Below are 23,447 nucleotides of genomic sequence, written 5' to 3' on the forward strand. Positions count from 1 at the left end.
AAGGGATATAAAGTATGAGTTACAAGTCATCATTGGGATCTCATATACAGAGAAAGGGGTGGGGAAAGAACAGAAGAGGAATTACATAAGTATTAACATGGACAACATAAATTAAGCTTCTGTCTCATTACATTAGAGCTAACCTATATTCAAATGACCTCCTAAACTTCATCTTGCACACTAGATGCAGCAGGAAAAGCATGGTATGTTGAAACAACATGTTTATAATGGTAACATTCATTGGCTGAGCAATAAATACTTCATACTGATTGTCACAAATTGCACCCTGTATCCCCTCAGCCAACACAAAGCAATGCTGAATCTATTTTACTGTTATTAGCTTATTTATATTAGATACATTAGTTGCATGCACAATTCACAACAAAATTACCAAGGATTACATGCTAGTTCTCTTAACATCATTTGGTGCCATACATTTTACGACAGCTTACAAGAGGTTTCAGGTTCCCTTCTAACACAAAGTAAAACAAAAATACATCATGGCACTGCCCTTACATGTGAAATATACTGACACAGGCAAATGTTTCCAGCATGAGGCCCTCACCCAGTAATCTTGAGCAAATTTGCCGATGACACAAAACTTGGAGGAATTGTGGACTCTGTTGAGGGTGGAAAGGCCTTGCAGAGAGATCTGGACAGATTGGAGAGCTGGGCAATCACCAGCCACATGAAGTTTAACAAGTGCAAGTGCCGGGTCCTGCACCTGGGACGGGGCAACCCTGGCTATACATACAGGCTGGGCGATGAGACGCTGGAGAGCAGCCCTGCAGAGAGGGATCTGGGGGTTGTGGTTGACAGCAAGCTGAATATGAGCCAGCAGCGTGCCCTGGCAGCCAGGAGGGTTAACTGTATCCTGGGGTGCATCAGGCATGGCATTGCTAGTCAGTGGAGGGAAGTGATTGTCCCGCTCTGCTCTGCGCTGGTGCAGCCTCACCTCGAGTACTGTGTGCAGTTCTGGGCACCACAGTACAAAAAGGATGTAAAACTGTTGGAGAGTGTCCAGAGAAGGACTACAAAGACGGTGAAGGGCCTAGAGGGGAAGACGTATGAGGAGCGGCTGAGGTCACTTGGCCTGCTAAGCCTGGAAAAGAGGAGGCTGAGGGGAGACCTCATCACGGTCTGCAGCTTCCTCACGAGGGGGAGTGGAGGGGCAGGCGCCGATCTATTCTCCTTAGTCACCAGTGATAGGACCTGCGGGAATGGTGTCAAGCTGAGGCAGGGGAGGTTTAGGCTAGACATCAGGAAGAGGTTCTTCACTGAGAGGGCTGTTGCACACTGGAACAGGCTCCCCAGGGAAGTAGTCACTGCACCAAGCCTGTCAGAGTTTAAGAGGCGTTTGGACTGTGCACTTGGTCACATGGCCTGAAATTTTGGGTAGACCTGTGTGGTGCCAGGAGTTGGACTCGATGATCCTTATGGGTCCCTTCCAACTGAGGATATTCTGTGATTCTATGATTCTAATTTAAACCACTAATTCTACAGCCTCCTGGACCTACTGTCAAAAAATGCAGATGGGGTTCAGGTATCAAAATTAATGCTACTTGAATGATTTGAATTTAACTTTAGTTCTCTCTGCAACATGCAGAGATACACAAGGAAGAAAATGTACAAGGAAGAATATCTAACACCTAATTGGCTGGCTTAGACAATCAGAGAATGGTTTGGGTTGAAAGGGACCTTGCAGACCATCTCGTTCCAACCCCCCACCATGGGCAGGGACACCTCCCACCAGCCCAGGTTGCCCAAGGCCCCATCCAGCCTGGCCTTGAACACCTCCAGGGATGGGGCATCTACAGCTTCTCTGGGCAGCCTGTGCCAGTGCCTCACCACCCTCTGAGTAAAGAATTTCTTCCTTCTATCTAATCTAAACCTACCCTCTTTTAGTTTAAAGCCATTCCCCTTGTCCTATCAGTGCAGTCCCTGACAAAGAGTCCCTCCACAGCTTTCCTGTAGGCCCCCTTTAGGAACTGAAAGGCCGCTATATAAGGTCTTCCTGGAGCCCTCTCTTGTCCAGGCTAAACAACCCCAACTCCCTCAGCCAGTCTTCATGGGAGAGGTGCTCCAGCCCTTTGATCTTCTTCATGGCCCTCCTCTGGACTCGATCCAACAGGTCCATGTCCTTCTTGTGCTGGGGGTCTCAGAGGTGATCACAGCACTCCAGGTGGGGTTTTACAAGAGCGGAGTAGAAAAGGAGAATCACCTCCCTTGACCTGCTGGCCATGCTTCTTTAGATACAGACCAAGATATGACTGGCTTTCTGGGCCACAGAGGAGTCCTGAATTCAAGGTTGCATGCTTTTTTCGGAGACTAAGCTCAAATCAGATCTCACTTTGCTTTCAGGCTTCCCACTGCATAGAGATCCTAATATAACCACAGCAATACTCAGCAGCATAAAGTATAAGCAACAAAAGTATGCTTATACTAAGATAAGTGGGTGGATTAAAATGCACTCAGCATGGGCCAGGATGACTCAGTGAATGATCTTTCAAGACTCGTGTAGCTAGATGAGTAAACGGAGGTTCCTAGGAAGTACTGGTTGTCATCCCAGAAGGGTGGATTTCATATTAAATAACATATATGATTACCATTTGGTTAGAGGTCTAAGAACTCATTAGCATTTGTAAATATTTTATGTATGAAATTTTTCAGTTTCTCAGATGATGGGCCACATTCCAATCTCAATGGAATCTGAGAAGTGTAATCAAGCCAGTATAATGACCGTAGACAGAGAAATGAAGAGCCCAAAAGAGAGCTGCCAAGCACTCTGAACTTTCTCATGGAGAACTAGCAATTTCAGATGCCGTAGGTCAGCCAGCAGATAGTGATCCTACAAAGCCATGAAACAAAACAGAACACGGTTGTAGTTCAGTGGCAAAAGGACAAGAAAAAAAAAATCTTATATCAGAGGTTTGTCAGAATTTCCCCCCCTCAAAAAAAAAAAGTTTTTCTCTTTCGTTTTGCTGAATTTTTTGAACACAACATAGACATGAAAACTAACTATAAAACTATTCATGGAAGGAAGTGATTAAAAATGCTGAAGGGAAATGGCATAACCTCCAGGACAGAAAATCACTTAAGTCACTTTTACTAACCCTCTTGGCCAAGTACAACAGCTTTGCGAGATGGAGAGGATGCCAATCCCAAGCAACCCCACAACCCAGTGAATAGGGAAGGCTTGCTTCTGAGAAACAGGGGCTCACAAGTTCAATTCCTCTATCTCGCTGAGAGCCAGCTGAGGAACACTAATTCTTCATCTCAGTTAGGTAAAAACTGACAGGACTCACAGCTTCAGTTTCCTTAAGCAAGCCAACTAGTTTGTGGGTTGTCAGAAAGTACAGCTTATAAATCTAAGCTGGTTGGAAAGTTGCTTCCAAAACCTGTTCTATTTTTATTATTCAGATAGAACTATGAAATGAAGTTGGAAATAACTTGCATGGAACCCAAAGCTGCCTTTGTCAACACAACTTTTCACTCTTCAAAAAAGTTTACCCACAACTCGTGTGACAAAATCACCGCTAGGTGGCTGGGCAGTAGTTGGCTTCTACAAAAAGCCAGGCCAGAGTGACTGAAGGGAATACAAATAAGGGTTCAGGGAAAAGGAGGAAGAACACAAAAGCAATATATGTTTTGAAAACAATCTAGTTTGCAGCAAGAGATGGGAAAAAGAAAAGTTTCAGAAAGGAATAGGTCACCAAGAATGAAAAGTTGAATAAAGACAGAAAAGGATAGGTTAAAGCAATTTTTAAGGGAAGCTCTCGTAACACTAACAAAGTAAGCTGAATGGGAATGCTGCAGCATTTTAGATAGAGAAACAGTCTAGTGATCAAATAAAACAAAAACACCAAAGGCAAAGGATTTGGCTCACTGTGGAGTCACGCCTGACCTAAAATGTTTAATTAAGACACTGGGGCTGGTTCAAAGCCACCAGAGACAGTTTTATACAAACCCCTCAAGTTTCCCTAGAACCACCAAAAGCGATGTGTTGTTAGGGGTATGTTTGGAGGTACAGAGAGCTTACACTGAGCTTGAAATAAAAAATAGAATTGAAATTAAAAACTTTTTCATTTAATCTGTGTCCACAAGGCAAAGCATTGCCAGAAGCCTCTGACTGGCAGCACAACCTAATGCAGCTCTGACTGACACAGATCTTCCTGGCTTTTGGTGCTCTCTGTGCTCATGGGAGATGTACAAGTGACCTAGAACCGGCACAATTTCAGCACCCAGTCTACATCCAAAGCTTCTGCTCTTCCTAATAAATGGGAAATCTTGGATTTATGCAATTACAGCATCTCATCCTTACTGAAAGGGCTTCCAAAACACAGGAGCAGTGATAAAATGTGGATCACTAATGAAGAAAAAATGCTTTTTGGGCTCTTTGGATCCTGCCAAAAAAGACACATCTATTATTGCCAAATGTTTCATTCCTTGCAATTTCTAAACAGACGTGCCTCTTCACTGCACAATCTTTAACTGGCTCTGTTACAATCTACCCAAGACTGACTTACTGGAAAGGGAAAGGAAAGAAACCTTTTAAAAGGAGACAGTAAATTTGCTTCCTGCTGAAAGTAATCACTCTGATGGAGCCAGGGTAGGGCAACAAAGGCAGGTTACTAGGAGGTAAACCTGGCTGGGACCATGCACAGCATCAGCAACTCTGACACACCGCCCATTCATACCTCCACCTCCCCAGCAGCTTACAACTATCTCTAAAAACAACTCTTATCACAGCCTCCAGAGGACAGCAGCTAACACATTCTGCCCAGCCTCCCTCCCCAAGAAAAGGCAGCATGTCCTTACTCACTGATGCTACAACTTCAAACGTAGGCAGAGCCACCACCTTTAAGCATTCGTCTTTTAGCTCCATAGCAATGCTTCTCTTTTGCCAGAGTTCTCTGTGCAGCTGACGCTTTTTTATTCTTACTGAGGTCTCTTGTTGTAATGCTTATAAGTACACAAACAGTTTCACCTTCATCTTCAATGAGTCTTTTAAGCCTCAAAGACTGGAGATTTTCAGTATAATGATGTATTTTGCCCTTGAAGTTATTGTAATGCAACGAAAAAACGTTTTAAAACAAGAACCTTCATTCTGACCCTCAAGCTTGAAACAAAGTGACATTAAGGCTTTGATCCTCAATTCACACTCAACTCAGCTTTGGAATTGGATCTAAAACAACTAAGGACCAATCTCCAAATCAAGTTCAAACATGACCCAAATTGTCAGTCTTATATCAAGATCTGCTCTGCAGAAATTAGCACTGTATAAATTGACATAAATTTAAATTCTCTTTCTTGAGATCTAACTTTTTTACAGCTGACAAGCTTTTCACTTAAACCCCAGTTAAGTTTTGGCTTATCTAGAACTACAAGCTCCATGCTAAGGTTTTTGATGCCATAAAATCTGTCTCTTGCAGACTAACAAGTTAGGAGAATTTTTTCGGTACTCTGTGAAGATGGAACAAGAAGCATTTGTTTTTCACATCAGCAGTTTATCTGTTTTTTCTTCTTGCCTCTCTTCACAACAGAACTGGCAACCCTGGTACCCTGCAGCTTACTTCTAGCATTGTGATAGTCACTGCCAAAGCAAAGTAGCGTGATCCTCTATGCTACTGCAATACAGCAACGCTGTAAAGATCAGAACAAAAATATTAAACAAGTCTCACTTTTCAGTTACTCTTGCTAGAAAACTCATATGAAATTCTCCTATGCCTTCTAAGTCTTTCTGGCCATCCTGTCTTTGGATACAAGCCTGACTTTCCTTAACATTACTGTTCATCTGGGACAGCTTTTCTGAACTGGTCTGTCATGTCACTACAAATCTGAGCAGCCCAGAAAGGGTGGAAGTGCTTTTTGCAGGAGTAGTGCCAGTTTCAATGCTCACCCAACAGCAGCTGAAAATTCACAGTGAATGCAAGTAATTACTTACACTTACGAGCCCGGTGCACAGGTGGAAATGTCTTCCTTAAGAAATTGCCCCTGAATAACATATTTGAGTTTAAAAAAAAAATAAAAAGAAATAAAAAAAAAAGCAGGCAAAAGCACACAAGCACAGGACAGAAATTACAGAATTACAGCCAAGAGTAACCAGCAGTAAAACACAAACAGTAACAATATTAATTAATAATGTGTCATAAAATGCACTCTCTAGCAATATTAAGTGCTTAAGTGCTCATAAGACAAGGTTAAGAAATTCCTGTCACAGTAGCACTGAGAGTGATAAATAAGTGAGAATTCGGGGAACTTGTCCTTACTGCTGCAGATACACTGTTCTCACTCGCGCCTGTTACCTCCCAATTTGATTTGAAGAACTTGTTAGTACTGATAACCCAATCCTACGGAGGCGACTGGCAGAGTGAAAAGCACCCGACTGACAAGCAACGCTGCAAAAGAATATCCACTAGGCTACGTGACAGAGGCATAAAAATGTGAATTATTAATTACAATCCTATCTCTCAGTTTGTTATTCCAGTGCACACAGTGGAACCTGCTGCAAGTTAGGGTGCCTTTTCCTGGCTGAATCCACGCCCTTTTCCTCTGGTCGCTCCCTTGGAGTTAAAATCTCCTCCCTCCAAACGGACCTTTTGTACAACCAGGAGCAAGAAAGCCTCAGCAGACAGCTCCAGCAGTGCCCTTTCCCCGCACTTGAAAGAATGGTTCTCCTGCCTTAACATCAAACTGTGGGCGATGGGTCAGCAGACCCCCGGTGTGCACCCACAGGCTCCAGCAGTATGTGCTCTCCCTGCTGCACTCACACGTGTTCTTCGTTTCAGGACAGCATTTCTGTTAATATTATTATGTTCAGTAATCTTTTTAATTATCCTTCAATTCTGACTCAAAAAACTACCTGGTCACATTTTTCTCTTCAGCACTAAGTATTTGGAGTATTTGAAAATCCAGTGCTTTTAAAGCATGATCGAAAAACCCGATTAGGCTTGTGCTTTGATCAGGTTTGCCTGCTTCGCCACCAGTTGCAGCTCAGGAAACACCAGCTCCAGCTATGAAGAACAGCCAGCGTGGAGCAGCGTGCAGGCACGGACGCTTTGTGCACGCTGCTGTAAGTTGCATGCCAGCACCACCACAGCCAGCAAACCAGACAAAGAGGCCAGACAGTTCACAGCGGAAAAGGAGGAAGCAACGAAAGCCATGACCTTCAAAGTACACACACACACACCACCAGCTAATGCTGACAGGGACACATTCATACTCCGCCAACCTTTTATCCATTTACTAACATCTCCTCCCAAACCATGAGCTAAAATATTGTATCAATGATGCAAATCCCAGGATTACATCAGGTGTTGTTCTGGTCATCCAAAGGATAACTAAATTCACCTGGTCTGAAGAAGTAGCAGTTCAGCAGGCCAGGGATATTCCTGGCTATAACTCCTATGTGTTTCAGTGCTGTGTTTAGAGACAGCTTCCCTACCCACACCCACCCACCACCCAAACATTTTCATATTGAGTATCCAAAACCGGAAAATTCTAAAAAAGAAAGATTAACCGTAACACCTTACATCTGCAAAACAGATGAAACTCTTATGATGATGGTAAGGGAACAACTGGCACAGCAAAATTCTTCTCACTGCCTAGTGTTTGTCTCCAGGCACCTCTGCAACACAAGGCACCCAGCCCTAACTTAAGCTATCTCGTCGTGGCCCTATGCCCAAAGGAACTTTGGCCTTAAAACTGTAATAAAGTAATGACAGGCAATCACGGGGAAAATATTTTACTTTACAGAGATACAATGCTTTAATTTGCAGAGATGCTAATCATGGGTGTGTGCTAAAAAACATGGGTGGATTACACAACACATTGGCCTTGAACAATGCCCAAAATTTGATGATGTAGGAAGACCATAAAATGGATACAGTTTTATCACATTTGCTCTTCTCTCTCATGGTCTTTGTCTGTTCTGTTGTTGCTGCTGCTGTTATTTTAAACTTAGAGTTGCTGGCAAGACCTCCAGCAAACCTGTGCAAAATGCTCAGTAGATGTTTGTATAATGGCATTGCCATCACACTTTCACCAAGACAACTACTTCTCTGGGTTCAACACTACTATAGAACAACCTTTCTAGCAGAAGGCAAGACTGCCTGTTGCTTAGGTAGTACAAAGGAGACCACAGAACAAGGTGCTGAAATGCTGTCTGCACGGGGCTGGAAAGAACTGGCTGGAGAACCCAAGTTTCCCAAGCGTCCCTTTTCCATGAGGTAACACTATGCTTCCAGTCAGAAAGCACATCTCTCAAGTCAGCAGATCATAAAAATGAGCTAGCTACCCTACTGACCGGGCCCTGAGGGTACCAATAGACCTCAGTTGCCCTGACCAGTTCTGCTAGTAACTCCCACCCACATCCCCCCGTCAACAAGCCTAGGTTTCTATTTAAGCTAGGCTTGGGCACCTATGTCTTGGGTGGCCCTATGTCCAGCCTTTTCTCCTGATGTCAGAGCTTACCACCTGATCTTCTTGGATGGACCTCACACTCTTTTTTATGGTTAGTCCTCTCTTCTGGGTGAGCACATTCACAGCTTATTATCTTGCCCTATCTTGGGCTATGGCCAGAATCTGTCATCACTCTCCTTGGGTGCTTGGGGCTGCACCACATATGCAAGGGTGCACCCCGTATGTGAGGTTACTCCCCATACTGGGCTCACCCTTGACTCCCATCTCATCCCCCCCTCATGAGGCAGCCCCACCTTCTGCTGCTCCCAGACGCCTATATTCCCCCGTATAAAAAGAAAAAGGGTAAACAGAGGCAAAATTGCAGTAAAAATAACTCAGTAAAAGATCTGACCAGGAAGTAAAAATCTTCCAGACTCAAGCATTACAAGAGGCAGAAAATATCAGATGCTTTATGAATCTGGTTTAATCACAAACACAATTCACCAGGGGTTTAACCTATAAAGCTTCGGGCCTATTACTGAATGCCCATGTCTTTAGGCAACGTCAGCAGAACAGGGATGTGCAAGTTGCCAGGACAGAGATGGTCACAGTGACACAGGCACAACTCCTAGCTCCGCTAACAGCTCCCCGGATGGTCGTGGGCAGTTGTTAGGATGGAGATTAATTCTGCTTGATTTGGCCATTTTACTGCAACTTAAGTCTCCCAGCGTAACAGATTACTGACACAGATGCTGTGAGTTCACACTGCCCACATCAGCAGCTGAGCTTAACGCCCTGCAGGGCAGGACATCTGCCCGTCCTAGGCAGGAGGGCAGCTGACCAACTTAACGCAGCATGGGCTCATGGTGTTGGTATAAGGTAGTATGAGATAGACAAGGAAGAACACAGTGGGAAGCTATGGACAGTCTGTGCTTGGCTCATCCGTGCCACAGACAGCGATGTATGTATCCTTACTTCAACAGCAATACAAGTATGGGTTTTTCTCTCCATCCATATCAAGCAGCTCCTATGAAGTCTGTAGCTGCACACCACCCTGTTTCAAAGCAATTCAGAACTGAAGGCTCACACTTGGGTTTGAATACATCTACCTGAATTACCAGTTTTGGTAGCCAGTTACTGTTTTCAACAATAACTTGCTTTTCCTGTTGTGTTGGGACTACCCTCTACCTATGTTGAGCTGCATGGGTTCAGAGCAGCCCTATTACATGTCAGTGTTGTCACTGCATGTCCAGCACATCAGATTCCTGCAATCTGAATGTGAACTCTGAGCTCTGCACCCCTTCTGATCTGGATGAAACACCTTAAAAAGAAATCTAAGCCATGCTTTAGCCATGGATGTAGAAATACAAACACTGGGTTTTCAGACCTTGTTCATTTACAGCATGAACCCCTTGCAGCTGCATCACTTGCATACAAGAAAGCGAGACACATTAGGGTTGTAAGTGCTTAACTTGCAATTTTGACCTCTTAACCTTGTTTTGTAGTGACAGATTATCGGTAGCCCAGGAAGACAAAGACCCCTCCTTTCTGGGGTTAACCTCTTCTCCCTAAGGATCATCTTTTAACATAGACAAAGAAAGCAGCAAGTAAAATAAAATCCGAGTCATTCCCTGAACTTGACAATGTCTTTGTTCGTTTAAAAAATGGCAAACCCTCTTGCCAAAGGGCACAGGAACAGATAGAAACTGAAAGGGCTACTACATAAATTAAACATGTAAACACTGGTTGTCTGCTCAAAAATCAACTCCTTTAATTTCCATGTACAAGATATTTGATGTGGCCATAGTGTCGTTTCTACATGCCTCCACTTAAGGATGATAGGCTTACATTTTTCCAGTTTGCTACATAACTACATAGTACTTAAAACTGCCTGCAGCTACAAAAGATGACAAACATGACACAACCCTGCTATTTCCAGCAAGGAAGCTAAATTTGAAAGAAAACCTCCATATATATATATATATATGGAGGTTTTCTTTCAAATTTATATATATATATAGGCTATAATTGAAATTTTAAAGTAGCCCTTACCTTAAACATTCTAATACAGATGTGGTGTGCTATCAATTTAATAGCATCCACAACTTGTGACAGAACAAGATTTTTCATTATTTAATGCAACATTAATCTCAAACAGATAAGCAAGAAGCAAACAAATCTCAGAATTTCACACATACGTACATTTTTGGCTACACTTGCCCAACTGTGAGGCTGGACAGAAACTTCCAGATCAGCAGATGAGGGAAAAGACAGGAAGGAAAGGATTCATAGATGTCTTGCAGCACTAACAACAGGTCTGTCTGGTCAAAATGTCTCACTGAAGTTTATAAATTACAGCTGCTAGTCCTGTGCACACACACTTAGGGGAAACAGTCACACTTTTAGTGGGACAGACAGAAAGGGTTTTTTTTTTTGTTTGCAAGACTGAGGCAGAAAAATCCTTTTTAACATGTTAAGTAGTAGGCACTAGAATCTGTTTCCCCACCTTGAACAGCACTACATGAAGTGTTACTTCTGAAGCCCCAAACATCTGTAGTAACTGAAGAAGATAGTAGATTTAAATCCCAGGAATTCCTGGGCAATAGCAAACATATTTAAGAAATGCTACACCAGAGACTTCTGTTTCAAGGAATGAACACCAGCAATATCCCACAGCCACCGCAAAGAACATGGAAGTCTAAAAGAGAAGGATTTTAGAAAGCATCAGTCAGCGGTTGCAGCCCCTCACATACACCAATGATGTTACCTTTTTGAAATAAGTGACAGGAGTCGTGACTTTAAAATTGTAATAAAGTAAACATAAGCAAAGCAAAGGGAAAATATTTGACCTTACAGAGATACAACGCTTTAATGTGCAGAGATGTTGATCATGGGTGTATGATAAAAACCCCTGGTGGATTATGCACATTGGCCTTAAGCAACGCCCAAGATTTGGTGACACTGGAAGACCATAAAATGGATACGGTTTTATCACATTTGCTCTTCTCTCTCATGGTCTTTTCTTTGTCTGTTCTGTTGTTGCTGCTGTTATTTTAAACTTAAGAGTTGCTGGCAAGACCTCCAGCAGACCTGTGCAAAATGACAAAACAAAAAAGGGATGAGGCAGGCCTTTCTGTCACCTACAGTGATCAGCAAGCGAGTAAATCCTATACTGGCAAAAGCTGTCCAAGCACAACGCTGTCTGGAGGAAGACAGGCTTACAATTCCAAGAAAGAGATTTCTAAGCACAGGCACGGCCTCCACCTCAGTCTACATCCAAACTACAACAGGACTACTCAGTAGATGTTTGTATAATGGCATTGCCATCACACTTTCACCAAGACAACAACTTCTCTGGGTTCTACACTACTAGAGACCAGCCTTTCTGGCAGAAGACATGACTGCCTGTTGCTTAGGTAGTACAAAGGAGACCACAGAACAAGGTGCTGAAATGCTGTCTGCACAGGGCTGGAAAGAACTGGCTGGAGAACCCAGGTTTCCCAAGCCTTTAACTTCTGATCCAGAAAAGAAAGGCCATTTAACATCTGTGAGGGCATACACATAGAAGAGTTTAGAAACATAAAGACAATACACAGTGAAAAAATTAGAAGCAACAACCATTCATGTCACTTCTCTGTACTAGTGGATGTGACATTAACCTTTCGGGAAACCATTAATCAAGTCCCTCCACACATATCCTTCCTGGCCATGCCTCGGTTTCCTTATCTGTAGAGTGGAAAAGAAGCACAGGCCTATTCTGTGGAACATTCTTAAGCCTTCTGATGAAAGCGAAGCATTGCTACTAAAGATGTAGACTTGGGCCCAAACACACAAAGACTTCCAGAGGTAATGCTCCTAACTTGCTGCCAATTAAAGTTTTCAATTGCAGAAACAGCAGGAAAGCACAGACTTGCAGTTAACTAATATAGAACACACATTGTTTCACGCTTAGCAGCACTTCCAGGCTTCTTCTGCCTGGAAGAAGTATACTACGCGTAAATATTTCTGGCAAGTAAAAATCAGCTGAGGTACAACTCTGATGACAAAAGATCCCCACACAGTCGGAAAGGGAGCATGAAATAAATCCTGCTTGGTCTCTCTTGATATCACATCTCAATGAAAATAGAAACAAGCAAAAGGTCTAAGAAGTACAAAGAAAACTAAAATGAAGGACAAAAAAGTCAATGTAAAGATTGGCAATGGGAAACAACCCAAGCTAGCTTGGACGTGCAAGAATTACGGCCTGTTTCCCTTGGTGCCCAACCACACAGGAGGGAATGAGACACATTTCTAGTTGCACAAAGAGTTCTCACAGCAACGTGTTACCATGCTGGTTACAGCATTCTTGGGATAGATGAGGCTGTAAGTTGTTGACATTATACTGATGTATAGACTTTGTGTGTTACTAATCATTCAGACATAATGGCCTCGTGTATATTTTTGTTTTGCTAACTGTCCTGGCATCCTCTGCAAAATTCTTATTTCTCTACTCTGGAACATTTCAAGAAAAATGTTGAGAAAAAGGTAAGATAACATGGAATAACATGGAAAGACTCACTAGGAAGACTTCCTTTAAAGACTTGTTATGGGTTTAAAAAAAAAAAAAAAGATGGAACAAGACAGCCAGATATAAACAGTTTTAACTAAATCATGTGTGTCTTCACTTATCCATTTCAGCTCATTTAGTATCTCAAAAGGGTTTTATCTCAAAATAGTTAACGGCTCCAGAAGCTGCAACTTTTTCACCTTTTTTTCTTTAATGCAATTATAGTTCTGCTGTTGCATCAGAAATACTAATAGCCTTTTCTGCGTAGGATGGAGAAGTTCTTGCAGCAAGACCAGAGAACTTCGATCATACTGATGGCTTGCATGGTAATGTAATGGCTGCATATAACTTATCTGTCAATGTTGTTTCCACTGAAACTGATGAAAATAGACAGTATCCCCTTCAGTACTTCAAGCATGTACCGCTATGGGGAAAAAACACCATTCACTTGAATGCAGAAGTACTCTGTGAAGGACAAATAAATGAGAAAGTAGAAAAGCAGAGCTGTTATTCTGTGGTATATTGCTCTTTAGGAGGACACGCAGGGACAAATTCTGCCGTTCGTTACAGTAGCTTTGATCCAGAATTAATATAATCAATTCAATGGAGCTGGCCCAGATTTACAGTTCAGAGCTGCACCCAAGCCTGCAATCCAATATCCCTGCCACCACAGGGGACGTGTGCCCTTCATGCAATTCAGAAAGCCTCTGTTCTGGCACAGTAGACCTGATCGAGCGCTCATTAAAATCAACTGAAAAGTGACCATTGACTCCTCCAGGCAATCATGCAGACCTCATGCAGTCAATCCACCAGCATATTCAAACCATTCATCAATGTACTTCTTTCAGAAAAAGTCATAAAACCTTACAGCTTGCCCAAAACAAAACCCCAAACCCAACAGACTAGGAGGCAGCTGTGTTCATCCTATTTGAGCTTCCCCAAACTTGCCACAGAGGACCACCAAGTCTGGTTTGGGAAGAAAAGGAGGAAAGCAAGGAGGCAGAGATCAGCAGGCATGGTCCACATGATTTGCAGTGCCACAGTAGCAGGAACTCTGCACAACGTCCAGCTGACCGATCCTGCTCCCTGCAACAACCACTAAATCAAACACAGCAACACTTTTGAGGCAGAGTGTGTGTGTCAACAGCCACCATGATTCTGTGGGGTATTTGTCCCCCTTGATTAGCGGTTACATCTACTTCATAATTAAATATGTACACATACGCACACTTAACTCCAAAGATAAAGCATTTATACCCATCTGGGAACTCAAATTTATTTTAGAAGCTAATCAAGACCAAAGCATATAATGAATATAGACTTTTTCAGTTTTAGACTTATGACCACAAAGGCCACATTTTATTAATCACTAAGCGTTTAAAAAGTGTTACTTCCCTCCCCCTCAGTTACTATAAATTCTTCTCTCTCACTTCAAGCATGGGCTGTAAAAACACAGTTTACTAGAAGGACATATTCAGTTCCTGGTACACACCACTGTGGGCGCAGAATATGCTATTCCACATCAGGTCCCTTAAGATAATACAGACAGTTTGGTTCTGGATGCATTCCAATCAACTGTAAAGCACAATAATGCAAACAGTCTTTAAAAGGATTTTAACTACCAAAGGCTCTTTGTTTTAAGACAAGGTATTACAGCAGAGATCATCCATAGGATCCAATTATAACCACCTTATTAATTATATGTCTACCTTCCCTAAGCCAAAAATCCCTACGAGTTATCCATTTACAACTTTTTGACCTGCTTATATAATCACTTATTAGCCAAAAAACAATATGAAGGTTACTAGCTACAAAATATGCCATTTGTTAAGTGAGTTTAGAAAGCATTACTCTGAGGGTCCTGAACCCCACAGTTTTTACTGTTCACAAAACACGTCTTGAATCCTCAGAACACCTTTAAAAAAATAGATGTGAATAGAAAACGTTGGTTCTTAAAATAAAACAAGCTAGAAGAAAAAATATATATATATAGTTCTCTGCTTTGTACAGAGCTCTAGGTGTTTGAGAAGTGGACTGAAACCAAACAGAGCCTTTTATTCCTTGTGTGGACTCTGCAATTACAAACCAATGTCTCTCTTAATGCCACTGGGTTGGGAGACAATCTTTTGATATTAAGATTACTACGGACAGCATCTTTCAGCCTGAGACAATGACTGCCAGCCTGTACACAACATTGAAAGCCGCAGCAGATCCTCTGCAGAACAAGGACAGCCTAGAGCAGCCATAACCTCCTCTTTCACCTACCAGAGGACAAAGTAAGGGCCCTCATCCCGCAAAACCACATGCAGATCACTTCACTCTTGAAACTAAGGCTACTTCTCATTGTAAGAAACTAAGAGCAGATGTTCAAAGGATGCGATCATTTCCCACCTGTTTTTCTATGTTGTAGTCCACCTATGTTCGTTAGCTGGATATAGTTAGCCTCCCCCAAACCCCTGAAACCACAGTGCCATGAGAAATGCTGCTGATTGCGTTGTTTGTCTTTTCCATTTCCCCCAGAACCTTCTTGCAAGTTCTTTCATAGGAGTGTGAAATCACTGCAGCAGTGATTGATAGCAAAGGGTGCAAAGACATCCTTCAGTGACTACAGCCTGGCACGAATAACATGAAGGCTACCTCAAAAAGACACTGCTACTGTTCATACTGATACTCCCACAAAAAAAAAAAAAAAAAAAAAAGTGCTCTTCCACAGCTTAAAAAGAATTCATAAAAACATTACTTCTCCCAAGCTGGATGTTTCCATACATTGTGTAAGTTGAGAAGAAATAACAGAACGCAGAAACCACACCAAGTACACATTTCAATTAGTAAAAATTACAAAGCCCTTGGCACTTCTGGGATTTCTTTTAATGACAAAGAACTTCACACTCCTTACAGTGGCAATCTTAGCAGAAAAGGGTTTGCACTTCAGCAGTCAATGCATTTGGGTTACCTGGGCTGCCAATTTCAGCCCAATTACAGCTTGGAGGGTGGGCATGCACACGTACATACTTGCATGGGCAGCCGCCTGATTTTAAATCAGCATTTTACAAATGCTCGTGCTCAGCTTTTTTAAAACCAAAGATTTTGAGCCAGAGATTCCCCCCTCCCCAGCAAATTAGATTACAAATCCAACTTCAGAGTCACTCTGAATACTCTAATGATTTTTTACTCCAGAGTTTCCATTGGCAGCCATCTAATTTTATTTCTTTTAAATAACATTCCCTTCTGAGGCTTTACAAGCTAGACATTAATGCCTCTTTAAGACCTCTTTTCTAATGTGCAAAATTAATAAGGCTAAAAGCAAAGCTGTGGTCTACTTTCATTGCAAATACTGGACAAGGTGCAAAGAGCAACCAAAAAGAGCACATCAGTTTAAAATAAAAGCTAACTGAATATTTAAACACGAAATACATAATGCAAGAAAACTTCTTTAATCCAGAGAAACCTCTCTGACTCATACAGATACCAAGTTTGCTTGCTGCACATGCCAGGTCTGCACAAGCGGAGCAAGAAAAACATGCCAGCTCCCAAAGACGTACCTGCAATCCACATGTACGATGTGAGGGCCCCCCCCAGCAGCCTGCAGGGACTGAACAGGGTATCACAGAAAGGGCAGAACAGAGGACGTATGCTTGGGATGGTCACCCCCCTGACTCCTGGCACACTTATTCCTTATCCAGAAGCATGCTTATTATTTGTGTGCTGGTGGCCTTTCATTATGCCCTTCCTTGTGGTGCTACAGCCAGTGTGACAGCCCCCAGGACAGCAGGGAAGGAGGGGAAATCTAATACCCATCAGGAAACCTATAGCTGCAGCTTGATGGGAGGGAACGGATCTACTCCACAGTCTCTCCAACCCCACCTTTCTAAGGAGCATGGGGAGAGGTCAAGACAACAAACCACATTCACTGGTCTGGCATTAAGTGAAAAATGGGGGATAACAGCATCATGCAAAAGAAGCTATACAGAGTCCAAGCGTATAGGTTGTAGAATTTTGATTTATTCAGGAAATCCTAGTTTCAGGTGCCAAACAATTACACGAAAGAGGAACATGCTGCATCCTCCGCTGATTACATCCACAGAATTGGAATCCGAGAAAATCCCTCTGTCTAGAGGCATGTGCCAGAGATAATTAGGAACTGTGTTCTCTCCTTGGTGCGCCGCAGTCTCTGGTGGTCGCGTCTTCTGCTTAGAACACGAGGCCTGTGCCAGAAACACCACTTCGTCACATGCAAGCATTCTGCCCGCAACAAAGGGATGTTAACTATAATTTGGATACTGAAACACAAATAAGGAGGAATTAACCGAACTCTACATTTTGAATTGCTACTGTAAGGACAAATACCTACTTAATCCACAAAGATCTTACGTGAATGGGCTCCACAGGGAATAGGAACATCCAGCAGAAATATGAACGCGCTTTGAAGCATTATCCTTGTAACGTGGTACGTGCTTACCGAATCTAAGTGACCTACCACAGACATATATCCATCTTTATCCCAGACACATCAGGTCTGCACAAATATAAAATTCCTGAATTTAATTTTATTTCCTTAACGTGAAAGGAGTCTTTCCCTTCATTGATTTGAGCGGGGCCCTTCAACCACACATCCGCACTTGATTTTATATATGTTGACACATAGACAAGTCACACACTGAATTCAAACACTTGCCTTGAATGACATGAACAATCAGCAAAAAAAAAAAAAAAAAAACAACCATCAGATTCAAACCCTTGTGTCCCCAGCCCTGTTCCTAACTCCCTCAGGATCACCTTAGAGTTGATACATAATACATATGCATTAGCCCAAAAGGCTTGAGAGAAAAAAAAACTGTACTAGAATGACATTCATGCAAGGACAACTGAAGCTGCTTTGTCAGGCAGGATTTGATGCCGTATGTCTGGCCACAGAGTCAAACAAAACACAGGAGTGCTGACTTTGGGAAGAGTAACATGGATCTAACTTTTTTTCCAATTTCTCTAAACCATTTTTAGACTTAGTTACATGGCCCAGTATAAGATAAACTACCCGTCACTCCTAGAAAACAGTGGAAACGATGTAAGAAATCAGAAAGATGCTCACCCTATACAGAGACAAAATTGAAATCCTAGTTGCACCTGATCAGCCGTATAATTTTTTCCATAAAAAGCACTGGGCATTTATACTGCGTCATACTGCTTTGTTTAATCCTACAGGAAAAAAGTTTCCACTCACATTGACGTTTTATCTCTGAAAAATTTAGACTTTGCCCAAGTCGTGACAGTTTTATGTCTGTGAACACAGAGTTGAACACTGCTATGAAAGTCAGCAGACAGTTTCCTTGGTATTAATTAAGAGTAATAAAAACATTGAAAGCTTATACAAATCCGCATTGCAGAAATGGTAATTGTGGAGTAATAAACATTCTGATAAACTACCGTTTAGTAAGACCTTACTGTGGACAGTGACAGGCAATTTTTGCTTGAATACATTCAGAAACAGATTTTTATTTCTAAAGGTCAGCAAGCAGTTGTTGCAATTAAGCTATGCTCGTATGTACTGAGACAGAAAGAGCTGCCCTTCTGGTAAGTTTAATATTCACTAACGAGGAAGACTTTCAGAAGACACAGAGAGCAGTTTAATTCTTAACTTAGAGCACTTCCAGCCTACCAGTACCTTTGAGAAGGAGGACCCAAGCGAGTTTGCTCACGCTGATCATGCAGTCCCCTGGAAATCAATGAAAACCTTACAGGGGCACCGACAAAGGAATACAGCACGGCCCCCTCGCCGGCACACAGCGGGGTTTCTGCCTGCGACTGGGGGACGGATTTCATCGCATGCAATTAAATGAGGGCCAGATTCTTGTGGCTGTCAAATGAACTCCATCTCTCAGTACCCCAAACAGAATAATTTAAAGCCAGTATATGGGGTCCACCAAAGGAATGCCACACACCTACTGCTTTGCAAGTCTCCTTCCCCTTTATAAGCAGGGGAGAAAGTGTGGAGCAGTTGCAAGACAGGAGACCGCTGCATTGATTTTCAATCTCCCATCAAGACCAATAATGAGCTTGTCATCAGACAAAGAAAAAAAAATATCTCGTGATCTGAGCTGTTCTGACATTTGAACAAAGGTAGACAGCAGCCTTCTGTAAGGACCAAGCAGCTATCAATCAGACAGCACTACAAGAATAACTAAGACGATCAGGGACTGGAGGCCAGTCCGAGGACCTAACCTTTGTTAGCATTCACGGGAGAATTGTACGAGTCAAAAACCGGAGATGAAAAATGGAGCAAAAGCATTCCGGTCTGCAGTGAAAACAACACAAAGGGGGAAAAAACAGATTTAGAATAAAAATGCGTCTCAGGTAAAAAACATTTAAAAAAAAAAAAAAAAGATACTCTTAGCTATTCTACCTCTCTGGGGAATTTTCCCTCACGGAGGATCCCAGCACACTGCCTGCCCCTGCTCCTGCCCCAGCCCAGCAGCTCCTGCGAGCACTCCTGGAGGCATGGTCCCACTCGCTGCAGCTGGGGTGCATGCAGAAGGCAAACAGTGTGAAAGCTTAGGCAGGCCAAGGGCTAGTGAGTGAACTGATTTCATCAGAAAAGCAGCACGTGCAACTGTGGTCAGCTGCCATATAAAATCCTAGGGCCGACCCACTGTATGCAGACAGAGGATAATCAGGTTTCACTCGGTTCTGCAGTTAGCATGTGGGGGAAATATCCTGAGCAAGGACCTGTGAATATCAAAAAACCTTTACTATGTCCAGCTAAGGCAAATACTGAAGAACATGTTTTTGCATTTGGGTGTGTTGACAATTTCTTTTTGTCCTTTTTTTTTTTTTTTTTTTCCTTTCCTTAGAGGCTAGACAGGCAACAGGAAAACACACAGAAGTCCCCGCTGCTATTTCCTCCCTCGGGAGCAAACAGCGAGCTGGCCTCCCCCAAATCCACAGGCAAGCCACAGAGCCAGGATCACCTCCAGAGCTTTCTCTGCAGTGCTCCTGAGCGCCACAGAGCAGCACTGCTCACCCTTCCCCACCGGAGACTGGTCAGGGAACCCCATTTCGGGCGGGTGGGTCCCCCAGCGAGTAGTTAACCTCTGCCAAAAGTCGCACCTTGCAGAGATGCGTTCACCGGACAGCACGCTTACCGCTGGCTTCCCAACAGAGAACTGCTGTGGAGCCAAAATGAACAACGTGCCAAAAGCACCTGACCCCCCTCCAGTACGCTGCTATTTGCGATACCGTGCAGGGACACGGCACCAAATTCTTTCCCGAAGGTAAGGGTAAGAGCAGGCACCTTCCCTTTTCCATTTCCCCAAGAAAGTCTTCCATTAGCTGTCAGTTTCCCCATTCATTTACTCCAATGGAAAAATCCGCAAGCAGGGGCAACTTTTTGCTGTTGCTGGTATTGAAACGGTTCTAGCAAGAGATTCAGATGTCTAGCAAGACATTCAGACTTTCTAAAATGGAAAATGTCCGCCTAACAAATGAAGAGTTGTCCTGTCCCTGAGCGGCACTGGGCTCATCATTTGATGGCCTCCCAGCATCCTTCACCCACCCTAAATCACACCCAAAGTTGTTTGGGAAGCTCTGTAGGTAGAGAACGAGTTTCCTAAAATTCACCAAGAGAACTGAGGGGGTGAAGAAATTGCCAGATTTTGAATAAAGAGCTGACAGTTCTTGCAAAGAACTTAACCGAAGACCTTATTTTCCATTCAAAAAGCTCGGGCAGAAATTTTTCAGCTAATTCTGACCGCAGGGATCCTGTCTTACAAAGCGCTGTGAACTTCCAGCACCAGCGGCCGGTGGCAGCCCAGGGTCTGAGTCAGCTCCCTCCTGCTGCCTTTCCAAGGCGCATGCTCCAGGGCGAAGCAGCTAAAATTTCGAACACCCTCAGCTACCAAAGGGGTACCGGCAAGATTTTGAGAGGTTTTAACACCTTCAGTCCCATCACGCCTGACTTGCCCTTGGCCAGGGGCTCAACTCCCATGAATTTAGGGATACGGCAAGAAGGGTTATTGACGTGCACAGAAATAAGGATGCTGACAGTCTCCCAAACGGATCTGCTACCTGATGCATGCCGCACTCCCAAGTTCGCTGCCTCCCTCCAAGAACACCACGTTAGCCTACCGTCTGCACCACGAGGCGGTAACATATACAATCATATGATAGAAACCTGGTGAAAATAGCTGTCTAAGCTTCACAAACTGCACGCCAACTGACTGACCGCACTATGCGACAGTCCAGATTAGAGTTTGATAGATTTCTAGCAGTTTCCACTACAGCAACAGACCACTTTAAAAGAGAAGCAGAATTAGTCACGATCAAAAAGGTACAACGGAGATGGAGGGGTTCTGGTTGCATTTATTTCCAGACCTACTCTACACACGCTAACAACCTAAAAACGTGTCCAGTGGAAGATGGGTGCAGTTCATCCTCCCCCTGATTTCACAGCATCATGCTCTCACCTCAGAGTTTATGGCAAATCCTTTGAATTGTACCAAAATCTCAACCTATTTATAATTCCACAACAGCACGAATATAAAGCCATAACCTTCAGCAGTTAGTGACAGAGCGTACTGAGAATTCTTTTAAGGCGATTTTTATATATTCAAAAATTCCCAACGAAACATTTAATTTAATCTCCTGCTTACTGCATGCTGAGTTTTTGTTCCAGCAGTACAATTCATCCAAACCTCGGGGAAAAAGACAACTCTTAGCCAAATTTTCTGAACACGCATGCAAACTATATTGCCCGTGGAACGCAGTCAGCGCAAAGACTCATACTTTTAATAAATTGGTAAAGCTGCATTACAGCTATCTGGTTTGCATAGTGCTCGGAGCCCTTGGATAAAGCCTTCCCCAGCTCTCCTGAGGGCTGAGCACTCCTTGCGACGCCGGCGAGCACGGAGGAGATGCAGCAGGGAAGAAAAAACACGCTGATCTTCCCAAGGAATCGGCAGGTACGGACACAGACGGGCACCCTGAGAGAGAGCGTTCATCGAGCGAATGACACCGACCTGAGAGGAGCAGGCAGCTGACAGAAAAGCACCAAACGAGACTTGGCAACAAGACTTGGCCTCGCCACAGCACAGAGGACCCGCTGCCTCCTCATCGCAGCCGCCCGCCAAGCCTCCGCGCTTCGCAGCTCCCAAAACTTTAAGGAAGGTGAATTTTTAAGCGACTACAGCCCGGTAGCGACAACCGGGGGAGGACGGAGGCGTGCTGAGCACCTCCTTTTCCCTTCGCTCCCCTTTGCCCCTCGCACTGCCAGGAGGCGACGGGCACGGCCGGGGGCTGCCGTCGAGGGGCACCGCTCCCTCGGCCGGGCGTAGGGTCCGCTACAAAAGGGGTCGGGGCGGCTGGGCTCGGACCGGCACGGCTCGGAGGAGCAGCTTTAAGGACCGGCAGCTTTAGGGACCGGCAGGGCTCGGACCCTGGCTGCGGTCGGGCGCGGTGCGAAGTTTCCAGGACCCAGCCCCACGTCGGGGGGATCGGCAGCAGGACCACGCGGGGTGCGGCCCCCGGGGGCCGGGCAGAGCCGAACCGAGCCAAACCGAGCCGGGCAGAGCCGAACCGTGCCGGGCCGATCCGCAGAGGATGCGGGGATGGAGGCACAGCCCCGGCTGCCGCCGCTCCGTCCAACTCCGCTCCTCGTCCCGCCGCAGGTTAAAATTAAAAAGAAAAAAAAAAAAAAAAAGATTAAAAAAAAGAGGCGAGCCGCCAAACTTTGCTCCCCGCCGCGGGAAGTTCCCCGCGGAGCCCCGTCCGTGCCGCAGCGCTGCCGGCAGCCGCGACCCGTGGCCGGCCGCCACCTGCCCCCGGGGGAGGGGGAGGTCTGGCGGCGGTGCCGGTGGCGGTGCCGTACCTGGGTGCAACGTACTTTGGAAGTAGAAGATGACGAGGATGAAGGAGCCCACGGACGTGACCAGGACCATCCTGCACACCCGGTTCATCCTCATTACTTCCAGCACCGCCGGCTTCATGGCGTTGCCCGGCGGCGCGGGAGGGAGGGCGGGTGGGGAAGGGGGGGGCGGCGGAGCGCCGGTGCCCGAGCCGAGCCCCGAGCCGGGCAGAGCCGGGCAGAGCCGAGCCGAGCCGAGCCGGGCAGGAGGAGCCGCAGCCGCCGCCGCTGTGCCGGAGGATGCCCGGGCGCCCGCGCCCCGCACCGGGGGGCGCTAATGCCTGCGCTGGGCGTGACCACGCGGCGCGCCAGGCGGAGGGGCGCTCTGCGCCGCGCGAGGGGGGAGGCGGGCCGGGCGGGGAGCCGGGGCGGAGCGCTCCTCCCCCCGCGCCGAGGGGAGAGATGGTCCCGCCCGGCGGCGGCGGCAGCTGCGGGCGGGAGGCGGGCGGGGACGCGCCGGGCTGCCTGGAGGGGCCGCCGCAACGGCCGGGGGCCAACGGGAGGCGGCGGCGCTGAAGGAAGGGGGCGGCGGGCGCCGAACTCGGCCCCGTCCGTGAGGAAGCTCCGCGCCCCCCCCGGGGTAGCGCCCGCTGCCAGCCCCGAGCGCCT

General features: G+C 45.1%; 1 protein-coding gene across 2 annotated transcripts in view; it reads right to left on the minus strand.

Annotated features, from left to right (window-relative positions):
* CHST11 (carbohydrate sulfotransferase 11) overlaps positions 1-23,171 on the minus strand; it is a 172,110-nt gene extending 148,939 nt beyond the window's left edge. Inside the window, exon 1 of one of the 2 annotated variants that reach the window (XM_040560272.1) lies at positions 22,803-23,171. In XM_040560272.1, coding sequence (XP_040416206.1) covers positions 22,803-22,920 — 118 coding nt within the window. In that variant the 5' untranslated portion in view covers positions 22,921-23,171. The remainder of the gene's footprint in view (positions 1-22,802) is intronic. The other variant, XM_040560280.1, reaches the window with a different exon arrangement.
* Between the last annotated feature and the right edge of the window lie 276 nt (positions 23,172-23,447).

This window comes from Cygnus olor, chromosome 1 (assembly GCF_009769625.2).
Source record: "Cygnus olor isolate bCygOlo1 chromosome 1, bCygOlo1.pri.v2, whole genome shotgun sequence".
Classification (NCBI taxonomy): Eukaryota; Metazoa; Chordata; class Aves; order Anseriformes; family Anatidae; genus Cygnus; species Cygnus olor.